Source organism: Polyodon spathula, chromosome 7, assembly GCF_017654505.1.
Source record: "Polyodon spathula isolate WHYD16114869_AA chromosome 7, ASM1765450v1, whole genome shotgun sequence".
Classification (NCBI taxonomy): domain Eukaryota; kingdom Metazoa; phylum Chordata; class Actinopteri; order Acipenseriformes; family Polyodontidae; genus Polyodon; species Polyodon spathula.
In genome coordinates, this window is record NC_054540.1 from 44,868,400 (window position 1) to 44,885,764 (window position 17,365).

The window sequence follows — 17,365 nt, forward strand, 5'->3', positions numbered from 1 at the left end:
ACTCAAATATATCACACACTATAACTCAAATCCTAACCCTACCCCTGACCCTAAGCCTAACCATAAGCCTAACCTGAACCCTTTCATGATACAATTGTGTACTTATATATAGCGTGCAAAAAGATTTATACGTTAAATACATTGTAACTATACATAATAGCATTGCAATTATGTGTACGTACACATCTAAGCAACTAAGGTTATGATACTGGCTCTGAGACACTGCGTGTGTAAGGGTATGATACTGGCTCTGAGACACTGTTTATGTAACGTTATGATACTGGCTCTGAGATACTGTGTGTGTAAGGTTATGATACTGGCTCTGAGACACTGTGTGTAAGGTTTATGAATCAAGGTAAACATGGAATGAACTACTTTGTTTAACTAAATTAACTACTTTCTCTCTCTCTCTCTTTCTCTCTCTCGCTCTCTCTCTCTCTCTCTCTCTCTCTCTCTCTCTCTCTCTCTCTCTCTCTCTCTCTCTCTCTCTCTCTTTCTCGCAGATCTACACCCGCTCTGTCATTGAGCCTGTGGCTCCCACAGCGCCAGTGAAGGATGTCAGCACCTCACCAGTGTCCTCAATCCCTGACAACACCACAAGCACGACCAGCACTTTGTACAGACACACCGACAGGCAGAGGAAAAAGTCCAAGATGACAGATGAGGAGATACTGGAACGATTAAGTATGTTTCACATTCATTCAGAGGTTTAACTCACTCGTAGTGTCTAGAATCTTTTTTTCAGTGTCTGGTAACATAGTAACTAGAAAGACAATTGATTGTACTGTTTGTCTAATTAACATTAGGTATTGCAATAATGAAAACTGATCTCTACTGTATAGAAAAGATTGGGTGGAGTACTACCATTGAATAATGTTTTCATAGTCAGTGCTGCAGTGATTTTTCTGTTGCTCATCAGTTATTCAGCCTGATCCTCATTTGTGGAACAATGTAACTGTAGTTCTCATGGGGAATAAAACTACTGAGTAGTCACTTAGTAAATACATGTGTACTTACACATACTTACAGTGTTATTATGCATAGTTATAATATACTTAATGTGTACATTTTTTGCATGATATAGCACTAATCCTAACCCTATCCCTAACCCTAACCCTAACTCTAAACCTAACTGTAACTCTAAACTTAACCCTTTTATGATACAATTGTGTACTTACATATATCTTGCAAAAATATTTACACATAGAGTACATTGTAACTATGTATAATAACACTGTTATTATGTGTAAGTACACATGTATTTACTATGTAACTAGTATATAAATACACAGTACTTAGAGGCATAATGTAAAGTGTTAGTGTTTCTATAATAATTACAGAGAGCAATATCAGTTCCATACATCACAGAGATAACAATAAAGCATGCAGTAGAGAGATCAAAATAACGAAGCATTTGTGCTTTGAATTGGAAATCCAGTTACTGTATTTTTTTTTCTTTCAGGAAGCATAGTGAGTGTTGGCGACCCTAAAAAGAAATATACACGGTTTGAGAAAATTGGACAAGGGTAAGTTTTAATTGAAATATCCAAAATCACTGTACAGGCATCTCAACACTGCTATCTCAGCTCTGCGACCTGTGCATCAAACAGACCTGTCCAGACATCTCAACACTGCTATCTCAGCTCTGCTACCTGTGCCTCAAACAGACCTGTCCAGACATCTCAACACCGCTATCTCAGCTCTGCTACCTGTGCATCAAACAGACCTGTCCAGACATCTCAACACTGCTATCTCAGCTCTGCTACCTGTGCATCAAACAGACCTGTCCAGACATCTCAACACTGCTATCTCAGCTCTGCTACCTGTGCATCAAACAGACCTGTCCAGACATCTCAACACTGCTATCTCAGCTCTGCTACCTGTGCATCAAACAGACTTGTCCATACATCTCAACACTGCTATCTCAGCTCTGCTACCTGTGCATCAAACAGACCTGTCCAGACATCTCAACACTGCTATCTCAGCTCTGCTACCTGTGCATCAAACAGACCTGTCCAGACATCTCAACACTGCTATCTCAGCTCTGCAACCTGTGCATCAAACAGACCTGTCCAGACATCTCAACACTGCTATCTCAGCTCTGCTACCTGTGCATCAAACAGACCTGTCCAGACATCTCAACACTGCTATCTCAGCTCTGCTACCTGTGCATCAAACAGACCTGTCCAGACATCTCAACACTGCTATCTCAGCTCTGCAACCTGTGCATCAAACAGACCTGTCCATACATCTCAACACTGCTATCTCAGCTCTGCTACCTGTGCATCAAACAGACCTGTCCATACATCTCAACACTGCTATCTCAGCTCTGCAATCTGTGCATCAAACAGACTTGTCCAGACATCTCAACACTGCTATCTCAGCTCTGTTACCTGTGCATCAAACAGACCTGTCCAGATGTCTCAATACTGCTATCTCAGCTCAGCTACCTGTGAATCATATACATTTCAAATTAGCATTTCTGTGAAAATGTGCAAAACAGCAGGAAGGTGCCTCTTTTAATGATTTCAAATGGCAGTGGGATTTAGATTTGCAAAATAATCAGACAAAGAGGATCATACTTTAGTGCAGATTGTTGATAGTTGACAAAATGCCCCTTCATGGAAAATAATCTGGGGATGCTTGTCTATAGTTCTTTTTGTGTCGTAATGCTCTTGACACTAGTCTAGGCAACCTGACTTTAACACTGCTTCTATTGGAATCAAATGTGGTAATTAACTGGATAAGTACTGTGTGCCGCAGGGAAATGGGTGTCATTCTATAGGAATAGCCCATGCCATGGTTTTACCATGTAATTACTCCAGGTAACAACATGCTGTGCACAACCCAATGTAATTAGCAATCAATCCACCGAAGAAAACCAAGACACTGTGCAGGACAGTGCAGCATCATCTTTTAATGTTTTACTGGAGACTTTTTTTTTTTAAAGTGAGTAGGCTACTATTAATCGATAAATAAATCGAGATTGTGTGTATTAAAGTAAGACGGACCACCACACCAACGGTCTGAATAGGTATCTGCAACAAATTCCATGTTTGGAAGTACACTAGTAAATGCACAGCAAATATTAAAGACCACTCAAAACTGCAGCTGAATGTGCAGCATCCAAATGTGAAATGTCACACGTGGATCTGATAAGTAGATCGGTCAAATATAATTTTAGATTTATATAAAGAAAATAACATTTGCAAACAGTTTTATTTTACTTAAGTGACAACACACATGCGGTATGGCTTGCCTGCTGGATTACTGAAGGTAAGCGGTAGCACACTGTTTTATTGACATAATGTGTAGGGGCGTTTTTTTTTAAATTGTGGTTTTTTTTGGGAGGGGTCACCGCCTAGGGCCCCCATCTAGGGCCCCACAAAGACTAAGGCCGGCCCTGAATACACATGTTTAGAAATGAAAGAAAAAAATTAGATTTCAGTTTCAAGAAGATAACATTAAAAAAAAAAAACAGATGAGAATCAAAACATAATACATTTGTATAGGGATTAAAGAAATGGTGCATTCCACAATGTGGGAGCTCATTGAGTAAAAGCTCTCCCTGAAAGAGTAGGACTCCTTGATAAGTGATCATTACAATGCAATTAAACAACTAGTCATGCCCTGGAATACAGGGCTACCAAAACTTTTTGATTCATCAATTTGCACAGTAATTTCTGATGCATAGATGATGCATCTGCTATGTTGTTCTATGCATATCTGTGCTTTACCCCACTTCAGTAGTGGTAAAGCGTTTTAAGTGTAAATTACTGTTCTTTGCTATGCTTTTAAAACGACAGGCTTAATATTAAAAAGCAGCAGCTTAAACAAGTAAGCTGTGTGATACCAGGGGAAGCCTTGCGGTATTACTTCAGCATTTTAGTTAACTTAGGGTAAACCGATTTTAGTATTAAAGTCTATTTACGTGCATTCCAATATATATGGCCAGTGCAGAAGCACTGCATTTAATGTCAACATTGGATCTAGGTACAGAACATTAAAAAACTGAAAACACTATATTTAAGTGCCTCACATGACTGATTCCTTTGTAAATTACTAATTATGAATTGAAGTCCGTTTTAAGTGTGATTCGCACGGGACTAAAAATCAGGTGTCCTCAGTGTTGCTCAAAAGCAGGGGACGTCTAGTACCCTCCCAGGAGTGGATTAGTTTTCATCACGAAAAGGCTGTAAGTTCAAAATGATCTGTGATGTTGTCCGCCAGAGAGGATGCTTTTGTGCAAGATGATTTGTAAACAATGAACCAGGTGTAAATAACTCGTGCAAGATGGAGGAAGAACGAAGCTTATCAATTGACCATCTCATTCCTTGAGTGGAACACATTTCCATACATATCTTCAAATTCTTCATTGAAAGCATTCATTGTGTTTTGTGTTTTTGCCAGTCCCCAAATTGGAAATGAGCTATCGTAGCATTATCCTGAACTGTAAAATCCTCAGGACAGATCGTACCAATTTTAATATTTTATTATGGTTTATTGGTGAGCAGTGGTACTCAATTCTGGCCCGCAAGTATCTAGTGCAGTCTGGGTTTTTAATCCAAGCAGGTTTTAAAGTATTTAATTGAAGCTGCTGAGAGACAATTAACTAATCTAGGACCTGCATAGACTGGACCTAGACTAGAATGGATCTTGAGGGACAAAACTGAGTACCACTGTTGTAGAGGCTGGTATCACTTTGAGATGAATACCCCAGAAATGGTGAATTCTGATGTGGTTAATTTGTACAGACTAAACAGGACGTCTGAGTTAGAAATTTAACAATAGGTCCTGGAAACTGTGAAAATTGTGCCCATGATGACCTGAGAGCCTATTGATTGACAATGTTTTGGCCAATCCCTACTTAAACTGTCTGCCATTGACCAGACCCCCTTTTGCTTTCCTAAAGAAGTCATTCTCACAACAAGCCTTTCCTACAATGTATATCGTCGTTGTCGCTCAATGCAAGCTGAGAGATTTGCAGATTAATATCTTTGCTAAATGGCATTCCTGCACTATGTGCTCTGGGTTTGAATTATTTTCACTGAGCATACATGCTCATAACAATGACTGTAGTAACCTGTTGTTGCGAGGGGGGGGGGGGGGTTATGGCATCTGAACCACCTTGGACTGCTTGTTTGCTTTAGGGAGCAGTGAACGGATCAATGCAAGCAGGGATCAGGTTGTCCCTTGTTTGATCTACAGAAAGGAGAGCTTGTCTTCTTTTTGAAAAGTACTGTCCTGGGGAGGTGACTTGGAACAAACAAGCCCTAGTGTCCAATGTCTCCTAGGCTGTGTCTCTTAAATAATGGATACAATTCTACCTCCCGCCACCTCATATGTGACAGGAAAGACCTGGCTGCCACCCCGGCCTGATGGAAAATGAAACAGAACGAGAGTAAAATTCTTCTTCTTCTTCTTCTTCTTCTTCTTCTTCTTCTTCTTCTTCTTCTTCTTCTTCTTCTTCTTCTTCTTCTTCCCATTTACTTTTTTAGAGAGTGTAGAGACTTTTCAAACAGAAAAAATAAATAACTGGACATCTACCAATCATGTGATTCCCTGTCTGTAGTTTGGTGTTGTTTACTTTATCTTCCATATATTTTAAGTAATTGAAAGCTGAAATTACTTTTTTAAAAACACACTTTTCTTATACCAATACAGTATTGGTGAGCAATAATCAGTTAATTTGAAAACAGGTTTTAATCACTGATAATAGGTGCACAGGTAATGATTCCATGAGTGCTCCAGGGCTCAAGCACCAATGGGAAAATAAGGTTCTGCACAGTGCAAATAAATCACCTGTTATGTCAAATTATAGTGTGGATGCTTCACAAGCAGAACCGTTATTGCAGCTTTTAAAAATATAAAATCCATTTATACAAAGTATAAGCTTTCTTGGAAAGATCTGCAGTTCCCTTGTTTTTATTTTGTATTTGTTTTGCTCTCATTAGTATCTATAGTATATACATCAATCATATATATCAATCATAATATTAATAAAGTGCCCCGTCAATCACAATGAATATAAAAGAAAAATAAAAGTGTTTTTTTTTTTTTTTTTTTTAATGCAATTCTCAAGCCTGCAAAACATAAAAGTGCCTAATTGTGGTTTGAAACTGGAAAATGAGTGGTTACCATGCACAGGCATGATGGAAAATACTGTAAAGTGACTGCTTCTCTATTTGTCGCCTTTTTTTAATAACTCTTTTGTCCAAAATCCATGGCCGAACATATATTTAAGAGAAATAAAACCGTGCTAAGTTATTTGCAGTGTTGTAAAGGAGCGGGCCGGAAACATCCGCTCAAGAAACTACACCACTCCGCTTCCCCGCTCCCTATGCAATACTCTGGGTGTTCCTGTGTGTGAGACTGACAGCTGAGACCTCAGTCAGAACTATGCCGTGGCAGGGGGGCATGGCCACTGGACAGCGTGTTCTTTGTGTGTGTGTGTGTATGTGTGTGTGTGCATGTGTGTGTCTCTTCTTGCTGTGGATGCTACTGGAAAACGGGTTCATGCAAAGGATGCACCCATTGAAGTCAAACCATAGCCAATAAAGGCAAAGGACATGGATATGGCCTTTTATGAAGAGATTGAATGCTTTCCAAATGTCTTACCTTGGCCTAGGTTCATAACACCTCTATAACAAAGAGAATAATGTTTTTTTTTTTTCAGCATTAAAACGTGTTAGTATACTACCCTGACATGCGTATGCAACTTTTTAACAATTCATAACATTGTAGTTTTGTACCTACATAAATATCAATATAATACCTACCAAAATAAACATATTGTTTTCACCTCTCATGGATGTACATTTGCAACTAAAAGAATACAATGTTTACATGTTCAATAATGTCCAAAAGTCTCTTCTATCATTAATTTACTTTCCAATCTTTTCTCATTTCTTTTGTATTACTCTACTTATTACTTTCTTGTCTGACTGTCTGTTACACATTCTCGAATAGCTTCCCCTCGCTTTATTCATTATTTGATGAAGTAAAAAAAGAAGTAAAAAAAGAACCTTGTCAAGCATCAAGCAAATAAGCACAATTGGAAAGGTGCTGGGGCCCAACATTCACACAATTGTTTCTTCTAACTTGGCTTCTTTTTTTGATCGCTCCACTTTACATTGAAATGATCTTTGTACAACTTCAAGGGGATTGTGACCATTCTCTTATCAGTTCAAAAGTCACATAAAAAAAAATTGACAATGCACAACCAAAAAAAAATCCTCCAACACCCTAGCCCTGGATCTGTAATGCCTGCCTGTGGCAATGTTGCCCTGCCCCTGTGTGTATTTCTGTGTTGTATGTTGGGTGATGTGTGTTAATGTTGGTGTATACTCATTGGTACACGATATGTAATATGGGTTAAGAACACAAGTGTTTAAAATGTATTTTGTATTTAGGCTCGAGGATTGCACAGCACTTCCCCTGCAGGTAAAATGTAGTAATATGTGAGCACAGGGAATTGCACTTATTAATTCACGTGCAGTTGTACCGAGACTCCAATTGAATGATTGATTAGCAATCGAGTCTCGGTACAGCTGCATAAAAGCAGCATGTTTTTACTCACTCAGGGTTGTGTGTTCGGTGAGTGGAGAACGGTGTTGGAGACGGAGGTAATAATAGATATCATAATAGCAGCTCACCGTGTTTGTCTGTGTAGTCCTTTTTGTTTGTCTCTTTGTTTTGGCTGCAAGTGCCGTGTCCTGTGTTTTGTTTTTCTTTTCAACCTTTTATTTTCTGTCTGTTCAATTATTAAATGCTGAGCACAGCTCAGCTTCACCAAAACTCCACCTCTCTGTTTATTTTGTTCCTGTTTCTGGTCTGACGTCACCCACTGCAGCCGTCTTTGTGACACTGCCTCATCAACTGTCACTTCCCATACACTTACCTTGCATTCTCATTATCCCTTGCACTCGTTGCCATTATTGGTCTTGTTCATCATCTTCATTGTTGGAAATATATTGCTTCATGCTCTTCCAGGTATTCTTGTATGTATGGGCTAAATGTCTGTCCATGTGTGCCCTGATCTACCTGTGCCTTACCTGCATGTTGTCCGTGTGTCTTCCCAAAGCATGCTTGTCTGCACCTGTGACGATGCCTCTCCCATTCCCTGTTTGTCTTTCTCTCTGTAGTAGTGCTTATAAGGATAACCTACAATACTTCAGTCTGTGCTGAGCACTTCCCTAGGCACATATGTGTCTCAGCATCTTTATTCTGGTTGCAACCCAGCTGATAAGGGAATGAACATTAGAATGTAAAGTGGAGCGATCAAAAAAATAAGTTAGAAGCAACAATTGTGTGATTGTTGGGCCCCAGCACTTTTCCATTTGTGCCTATTTGCTTGTTGTTTGACAAGGTTGCCCCAATTGCTTCTCCTAACTTTGGCTTTTGTGTTTGATATCACCACTTTAAACGGCTGTTGCATTTTTTCTAACTTATTTCTTTTTACATTGACAATGTTTTTGTTATATATTTACAATACAGTAAGGTAGCACTGCCCTCTAGTGATTGTTCTTTTCCCCAGCGTTTGGATTTACAACATTACCACCTCATTGCATCTATTTACACTTAAGTAACAATAATAGGCTGCTCCGTACAATCCCAGATTTTCTCAATAATTAAACAGTGCACTAATCTGGATAACCATTTCTCTTAACATATATAAAACTCTAAAGTGTAAAATATGTATAGTATGCACAAATGATAACCTTTACTGCATGCTGACTGCCAGAGATATGCATCCCAAAAGACATGGATAGTAAAGCCTTAGTTAGGAATTATGAAAGAAGTGCTAACCCATGCTTTAAAGCAGTTCTCTTACATTTTATCAAAATTTCTGCCTCTTTTAAATTGAAGTATAAAAGAACCAAAACATGTTCAACAGAAGCAAATGTGCACTTCTGCTAGTAAGAGGTTACTGCTAGTAGTATGGTACTCTATTCAGTGCTCCTTGAACCCGTGCTAAGAGCGGATGCAACAGCATGGTCCAGTTCCAGCCTCGGCTGCACACTTTTAGATACTGAGCCTTGTGATGGCAGGCTCGCTAAGAGGAGCTGCTCTTACTGCTCTTTATCTTGCACACCTGGACACTGTGACTGACATCATGGGGGATCAGAACCAACCCTGTGCAGATCTATTTCATCCAGACATATTTAATCTCACAGAAAGATCAAAGACAATTTCAAGCTCCCCAGCGCTTTCCAAAACCATTACGATATAACCACTATTCACTGCGGATGGTAGAGATTTACTTTTAGCTTTCTCTTTTTCAGAAGTCAGACTCAACAGTATTTTAGTTTTTCCCTTTCTATAGTAGAATTTGCATTTTATAGCTTGTATAGCTGCAGCAGCAACTAAGATCTACAGCTCTGGCCTAAAGTTTAGCATCACCTAGAATTTTAGGATTGAGACATTATTAAAAAACAAACAAACATACCAAAAAACTTTATGAACATAATTTTGATTTTTAATTTAACATCATGCAATCAAAGAAACTACAAAATTATATTGCACAAGTCTACCGTAAGCCATATTATTATTATTATTATTATTATTATTATTATTATTATTATTATTATTATTATTATTATTATTATTATTTATTTGGCAAACGCCTTTATCCAGGTATTTAAGGTTTGATTTTTCATTAAGTATATGTTTGTTTTTTGTTAAGTATATGGAAAACTACAAGCAGTGTGTAATTCAATATGTAAATGTAACATTATTCTGCAGGTTTCATTCAACTATGAAGCAAACTTAGTTCATTCTATAGGGTGATGTAAAACTTGTGACCATAGCTATGAGGGCATTTTACACTGTAAACTAACAAGTGAATAAAAAGCTAGTTGAACAACTATGTATTCTATACTGCTGTCCTCTCTTTAAATCCCTTAAATTAGTTATTTCTTAGTAATAAAATCCTTTACCCAGTGGTCAGGAAAGCATAGTAAATGTTCAGTAACAGTACATTAAAGCAAACACCAGCAGTACACCGTGATGCCGTTGCCAACTGTGATTGTATAACAATAAATAGTTGACAATGAAAGTCTATAATCTGACAATGAAAATGTTTCAAAGTTTAATAAGATTTGGTTATGATGCCATCTACCAGACATGGTCTGGTAACCATGGTGAATCAGGTGATATGTTTATATTCAAGGTCTGCAATCTATTAATTTATATTAAGGGTGATTCATAGATTGCACAACAATTTCAGAGCATCACGGAAACTGGAGGGTACGTGTAGGATGACATACAGGGACACTCTGTGACTCACTGTGTGGCCACCAGAGGGTTGTTCAATAATGTCAGCATTTAAGTAGAATTGAAAACAACGCAAAACAACAATGTTGTGCACATTATAACTCACCCTGTATATGTACATATATGTCACCAGAGGTTTATGGTAAAGCATGGTAACTCAACAGACATGCAACAGACATGCAAAGTATAACAATTTAAAATTACTTTGAGGCATCAATTTGTCATAACGCCCTCATCCACTACTCTACGGGTTGATCGTGGCATGCATTATTTAGAGTAGTAATTATGCATTATTTACAGCAGTAACTTCAAACACTCCATCACACACTAGCGGGAATACTTCTTACAAAGTCATAACTTCTTTCATTTGCAGTAACTCACATTGTGATTGAGTTCTGCTTGAGTGGAACTAGAAAGAGCTAAACAGATAAGCATTTGAGCCAGTGGCTTCATCAGTGTTATATTGGCGATGCCAGGTTCCAGTATATCCGGTAAAGATTGCTGAAGCAAAGACATACGCTGGTTTGAAAGGGTTTGAAAAGAATGGTTGCAACTCTCATTCTTGACATCTTTAACCTGCAGTAATTGTTGAACATGTTTTTCCTTCCTCCCTCTGCAGGGCATCAGGAACAGTGTACACAGCAATTGACATTGCGACTGGGCAAGAGGTAAGCTGCACTCCCAAAACCATTCAAACTGATAGAACCTGTTCAGTAACATGAGACGCCTGTGACTTCCCAGGAGCCCATTCTGAAGGAATAAAATAGTTAGAATGGAACAAAACAAATGTGAAAAAACTTCATAGAACATCAACTGGAACATGCCATGCTGCAGTTAAGCTGTTTATAGCATTGCAGTCTTGTTATTTCTCTCTGAAAAGGTGCTTCACAAATGGAGCCCTCAATCTTAAATGTGGAGGTTAACTGTTAGAAACTGACGAGGCAATTCACAGAGCCATTTACTCCAGTGTGTCATTAGCACAGGTTTCTCCTTGTCATTAAGATACAAAATCAAAATATATAACTAATGTAAAGGCTCTTAATTATTTTTACTTTATTAATGTGTAGTTTTGTAACTTTAACTTGTGTTTCTCTGTCTCTCTTTTGTATATGCTAATAACAATTTGGAATAAATAGATTTGTGAATTGCCTCCCTTAATAAAGTATACCATTGTGGCTCAATTATCAAAGGGTAACACTTTACATTAAGTGTCTCTAATTACTATGTATTTACACAGTAGTTACTTAGTAAATACATGTGTACTTGCACATGATTAAAATGTTATTATACATAGTTACAATGTACTTAATGTGTAAATCTTTTTACACAATAGAACCCTATCCCTAATCTTTTGTGATACTTGTATTCTGATGCACTTATATATATATATATATATATATATATATATATATATATATATATATATATATATATACATACACACACACACACACACACACACACACACACACACACACATATATATATATATATATATATATATATATATATATATATATATATATATATATATATATATATATATATATATATGCACTTTTTTAAAAAACATTAAGTACATTGTGACTATGCATAATAAACACATGCCTTCACTAAGTAACTTCTATCTAAATACAAAGTAATGTAAAGTGTTAACTCTCAAAGCTATTTACTCCAAATCTGCAGGAACATCCACGCTTCCAGAAGCATCTAGATACACACTTAACCCTGACCTTTAACGTCATCTTAAAATCACGATCCGATTCAGTGCGAATTTTCCTGCAGTGTTTACTACTAGATGAATCCACACCCTGGAGTTTGTCGTGCTGTCCACTGGCTAATGCAACTTGTTCATTATACTATCAGCTGTCTCTGACTGCATGCAGGCTGCAATCTGTAGTTGTCGTGGGGTGTTCTTAGACAAAGCTCTGACTCTGATTATGGCCCCTTTAACCGTCTGATAAATTTTTTCCTTTCACACATTTCACAGACAACTAATTAACTGCTAAGAAAATTGCGTAGATATTGCAGTCAGGTGGCTCTTTTGCACAATACTGCCATGTGATGGATCTCCTTTTGTCTCTGTATGGTCCCTCTCAAAGTGGGATGCCAATAAGCAGAGAATCACATAAGATCTGTTTGTAAAGCAAGGACCCATGAGCAGCAGTCCTCCCCTTCAGTTCTAACTCATCACCAGAAGCGATACACATCTAGCACTAGCAGTGTTCTCTTTGAATGAATCTGGGTCACTCAACAGCAAAGAGCAACTGTTTAAGACCCCTGACACACCCACAATGCACTTCCAATCTGCACATCTCTCTTTCCCTGCGAGGCACAACGTGTCATGGTTGATGTCTTTTAATGTAGTCTAGTGAAGACACTGAATTTTGCAATGTTATTTAAGAGGTTCCTACAGGACAACACAAGGAGAGATCAGTTTTGAGGGTGGCTGGAATACTTTTTATAATAGTGAAGGAGAAGGTTGTCACCAAAGAGCACGAGAGGCATCCCGTAGTTATTGCAAAATATAATTTTTATGAAAAATCCATCCCACAGGAGCAATGGTACCCCAAATATTTTGTCTTTTCTAGCAACGCATTTAGGGGCTCTACCAAGACTGACCCCCTCCTTTATCTGTTCTTTTCAGGTGGCAATCAAACAGATGAACCTGCAACAGCAGCCCAAGAAGGAGTTGATAATTAATGAAATTCTGGTGATGAGGGAAAATAAAAACCCCAATATTGTCAACTATCTGGACAGGTGAGTCCTTCATTACGGCACTGATTGATTCAGTCTGGTGTGGTTTGCTGTTCCTTTTTTCCGAATTCAAACAAAACCAATATGATCTAACCAACCCTTTCTAATATATAATCATGTTATTTACCTGCTATTCATTTTGTGTGGTTTGGTCTTGTCCAGGAGAAAAAACAGTTTACATCATACATTTATATTATAGTATGTAGTACACAAAGGGTATTTTTGTTAACTTAGTTCATTTAAGATTTAGAACATTTATATAAGTTGTATTAAAAGCCACACTCACTGGGGTTCAGAGAAGTCCATGCTTGTCAGCCTGTGTGCACTTCAATCAGATTAAACCCTCAACCCCCAAACACAAAGTAAAACATGGGTGGTTTGTAATGATCCCTAGCAAACTGGTTATTGTACCTTTACATAATGTATATCATTCATTTGCAGCACCTACTGGGTGCATTCTGTGGAATGTCTCTCAGTGCGAGGAGGGCAGAGAACTGTGCAGACCTGCCTCGGATGTATCCGGGATAGTGTGGGTTAACTAGAGGGATAAATAATAAAAGTACCTGACTGTGTGGCATGTATGTTATAGAATGAGATAGCCTGCAGTTTTCTGTGCAGTAACACGACTCTGATCCGATTCTCCTGCTATCCCCTGCTCCTATCTGCAGCTACCTGGTAGGAGACGAGCTGTGGGTGGTGATGGAGTACCTGGCGGGAGGCTCGCTCACAGACGTAGTGACAGAGACCTGCATGGATGAGGGACAGATTGCAGCCGTCTGCAGGGAGGTAGGAGCACAGCCTGATTATTTTATTCATATAATTGTGCGCGAATGACACAAGCCATCTTCCAAAATATCTCCTGCCTACCACTCTGAACCAATTGCAGTAAATATAATTGCTTGTGGTTGCCTTGAGACACCTGACAGCTCCTTGTGTAGGCTGTGATCAGGGTAAATAGTAATATTAGTTCAAAGATCCTAAGAAAGCAGGCGGTCTCTATTGATAATGATGCAGTATAGTGCCAACTCAACATTAACCCTGTTGGAAATTTCTCTAGTCTATACTGGTCAGAACAGGTAGTTTGCTGTTTTTTCAGATGGTCATGCTTTTATAAAAGTAAAGCATCATAAGACATAGGAAAGCATTGTAAAGAGGTATGGTAATGCATATTAGAAAGCATGGGAAATGCATAATGTAACTGTGAAAAAAAGATTGGAAAAATTGCAAAATTACCAAGCAAATCTACTGTATTAAACTGTTTAAAGACTTCAAGGGGATACTATAAATCATACATTTGTGCATACTGTACTGTGTGAATGTTTCTTTTGCACAATGATTTGTCAGTAGTCCTAATGTATTTATTACATCACAAGGTGTTCGCGCACTGTACTGTATGAAGGTTTTTTCACTATCCTAGTGTCTCCAAGCCTTGGATTTCCTGCACTCCAACCAGGTGATCCATCGAGACATCAAAAGCGACAACATTCTCCTTGGAATGGACGGATCTGTGAAATTAAGTAAGTAGAAAAACCGAAAGGAGAAAATTCAAACCACTGTGATAAACACAGCCCCAACACAACTAACATTAGGGTAGCTGAATACAGCAGAATGACCGATCAGGGGACAGACTGCCCTGCTTACTCAATATATATATATATATATATATATATATATATATATATATATATATATATATATATATATATATATATACACATTATGGATTTGTCTATTAGTCGAGGAGAAGTTTTTATATGTATCCTAAAATATACAGTACCCTAGAAAGGCTTCTCCAGAAATGCAGAATGATTGTAATCGGGGCATTTTACAACACTGCTGAGACTCCTTATGCATTACACATCACTATATCCCTGCAGTGATGAGTAAGCCAGCCTTCAAGTGCAGCGGCGTCCCAAGTATGATTTCTTACTAATGCAGAAAGACTCTTGTTGAAACATGCATCTACTAGACTAAGATGTTTACCCATATTTTAGGGTATAAAGGGATATTATGAACCATGTGCATTTCTTACTTGGTTAATATTCATTTCCGGTTTTTTTTTTTTTTTTTTTTTTTTTTAATAATTATTTTTGTTGTTTTCTGGGTCATGTCCATTTTCAAACTGAATTTTGAAGGTTGTTTTGGAAATGCCCACTACACTCAATCAGAGGAATTGGAAACTACATCTTCACCCTCTTAGTGATCATTTTTAAAACCACCTCACTTGGTGAAATAGATTCCCAGACATCTGTATCATGTTTACATCATGTTACACCATGCTCTTCCCATGGTTAAACTATGAACTATAAACTTGGTCAGCCTCGATTTCCCATGGTTAAGCATTACCAAAGCATGCTGGGTATATGGCACCACAGCCAAAGCATGTTAAACTAATTTTTATGTCAGACCATGCAGATTGAGAACATGGCTGTACATCACAAGCAGTAACTATACCACGAGTGACCAGGAAACAATCATGGCCAGCAATGATGCCAAGGTTTACCTAATATCTTGGTAGCAATAAAGAATGATCTCCAGTAAGCAGGAGCAATAGAGAATGATAAAGAACACACGTAAGAGGACAATTAACTGGTGCAATGAAAATGTAGAAGATCACTTGGACTCCTGGTTAATTTATATTAATAAAAACACCATTGGAATGGCATCTAATAATTGAACCCCCCTCTGTCTCGGTTTCCTTGGCAGCTGATTTTGGGTTCTGTGCCCAGATCACCCCGGAGCAGAACAAGCGCAGCACTATGGTGGGCACCCCATACTGGATGGCCCCTGAGGTGGTGACCCGGAAAGCGTACGGTCCCAAAGTGGACATCTGGTCCTTGGGGATCATGGCAATAGAGATGGTGGAAGGAGAGCCACCTTATCTTAACGAAAACCCTCTCAGGGTAAGAGACCTGCATTTTAAACTCATTTTTACAGTATGGCTTTTCCAGTAAAAACAAACAAACAAACAAACAAACAAAAAAAAAAAATATATATATATATATATATATATATATATATATATATATATATATATATATATATATATATATATATCTTTAAATAAATCATTGAACAAACTAAGTAGAGCCTTATTTTTATACCACCCAAAAACTAGACATCAGCATTTTACTACGATCTCCCAGTAATGAATCTGTTGGTCAATATAGTACAAAAGGTTTATAAAAGAGAGTTCACATGGCTGAAATAACCCAATACATTTTGACATGGCTGTAAAACACACTTTAAAAGCAGCCCCGCTTGTCTGTATTATCTCAATGTGTTCTCTGGAAAGTTCACTGCAGTGAACCCCCTCTTCCTCCCCAGGCCTTGTATCTCATTGCTACTAACGGAACCCCGGAACTGCAGAACCCTGAGAGGTTGTCCGTGGTGTTCCGAGATTTCCTGAACCGCTGTTTGGAAATGGACGTGGACGGAAGAGGCGCTGCTAAGGAACTCTTACAGGTATATTAACAAAGTCTTACATAAAATCAGAGTTCTATAGTCATGTTGCTCTCACCTGAGACCTATAGTAAGCATACAGTGCTATAAAAGGCTGTAGTAGCATCAGTGGTTTTCAACTCCAGTCCTCATGTATCTCGAATGGCCCAAGTTTTTGTTTCAACCACCAGTAAAAAAGAAATGTAAATGTGCATTGTTTTCCAATGCACATAACACAGCCTCTGAGACTTCAAACAGTGTGTAGCTATTGTGAGTGTTCTAAAATTGACACTCATCACTTGTTTTTAAAGCCTTGGTAGAAAAGAGGAATGAAACAAGAAGATCTCAAGATTTTGAACTCCACAGCTCTATAGTATCAGGCCTAATCACAAAACGTTTAAACACTCCTTAAAAACAGTCCCTAATGTTGTTTAAATAGGGTCCATAAAATATTACATGCAATTTAAAATTATACAATTTTGCAATTTAAAACTGTACAATTAGGCTATATCTTAAAAATGACATTCAAATATAAAACAGAAGTAAAAGAAAAAGAAGATGGTGATTTACAAGAAGATGCTCCTGGATCAGCTTCCTTGAATAGTGCTCATAGCTACCCCACCCCCCTCCTGTGCACAATTGAAACATCACAGTGACTGTGCAAGAATCAGAAAAAAGGAAGACTCTTAGTCCATATCCAACAGAAATTAATGAATCCAGTGGTGATAAACCTGAAACATATCCCCTGGGTCCAATCCACGGATCAACCCATGAACAGCAGACACTCCCTCAGTAAACCAAATCAGACAAAATGTCCAGCACCATAGCACCTGAGCTAGCAGGCATTGAAGACAATAATATAATCAATCATCTAATTGAGTTAATTGACCTC

At 38.1% G+C, this 17,365-nt stretch overlaps 1 protein-coding gene across 4 annotated transcripts in view; it reads left to right on the forward strand.

Annotated features, from left to right (window-relative positions):
* Positions 1-17,365, forward strand: part of LOC121318651 (serine/threonine-protein kinase PAK 3-like) — a 71,998-nt gene that overhangs the window by 51,503 nt on the left and 3,130 nt on the right. For all 4 annotated transcript variants that reach the window (XM_041255554.1, XM_041255553.1, XM_041255555.1 and 1 more), the window contains 8 exons: positions 504-684; positions 1,463-1,526; positions 10,895-10,943; positions 12,923-13,035; positions 13,701-13,818; positions 14,450-14,549; positions 15,739-15,935; positions 16,360-16,497. In XM_041255554.1, coding sequence (XP_041111488.1) covers positions 504-684; positions 1,463-1,526; positions 10,895-10,943; positions 12,923-13,035; positions 13,701-13,818; positions 14,450-14,549; positions 15,739-15,935; positions 16,360-16,497 — 960 coding nt within the window. The remainder of the gene's footprint in view (positions 1-503; positions 685-1,462; positions 1,527-10,894; positions 10,944-12,922; positions 13,036-13,700; positions 13,819-14,449; positions 14,550-15,738; positions 15,936-16,359; positions 16,498-17,365) is intronic.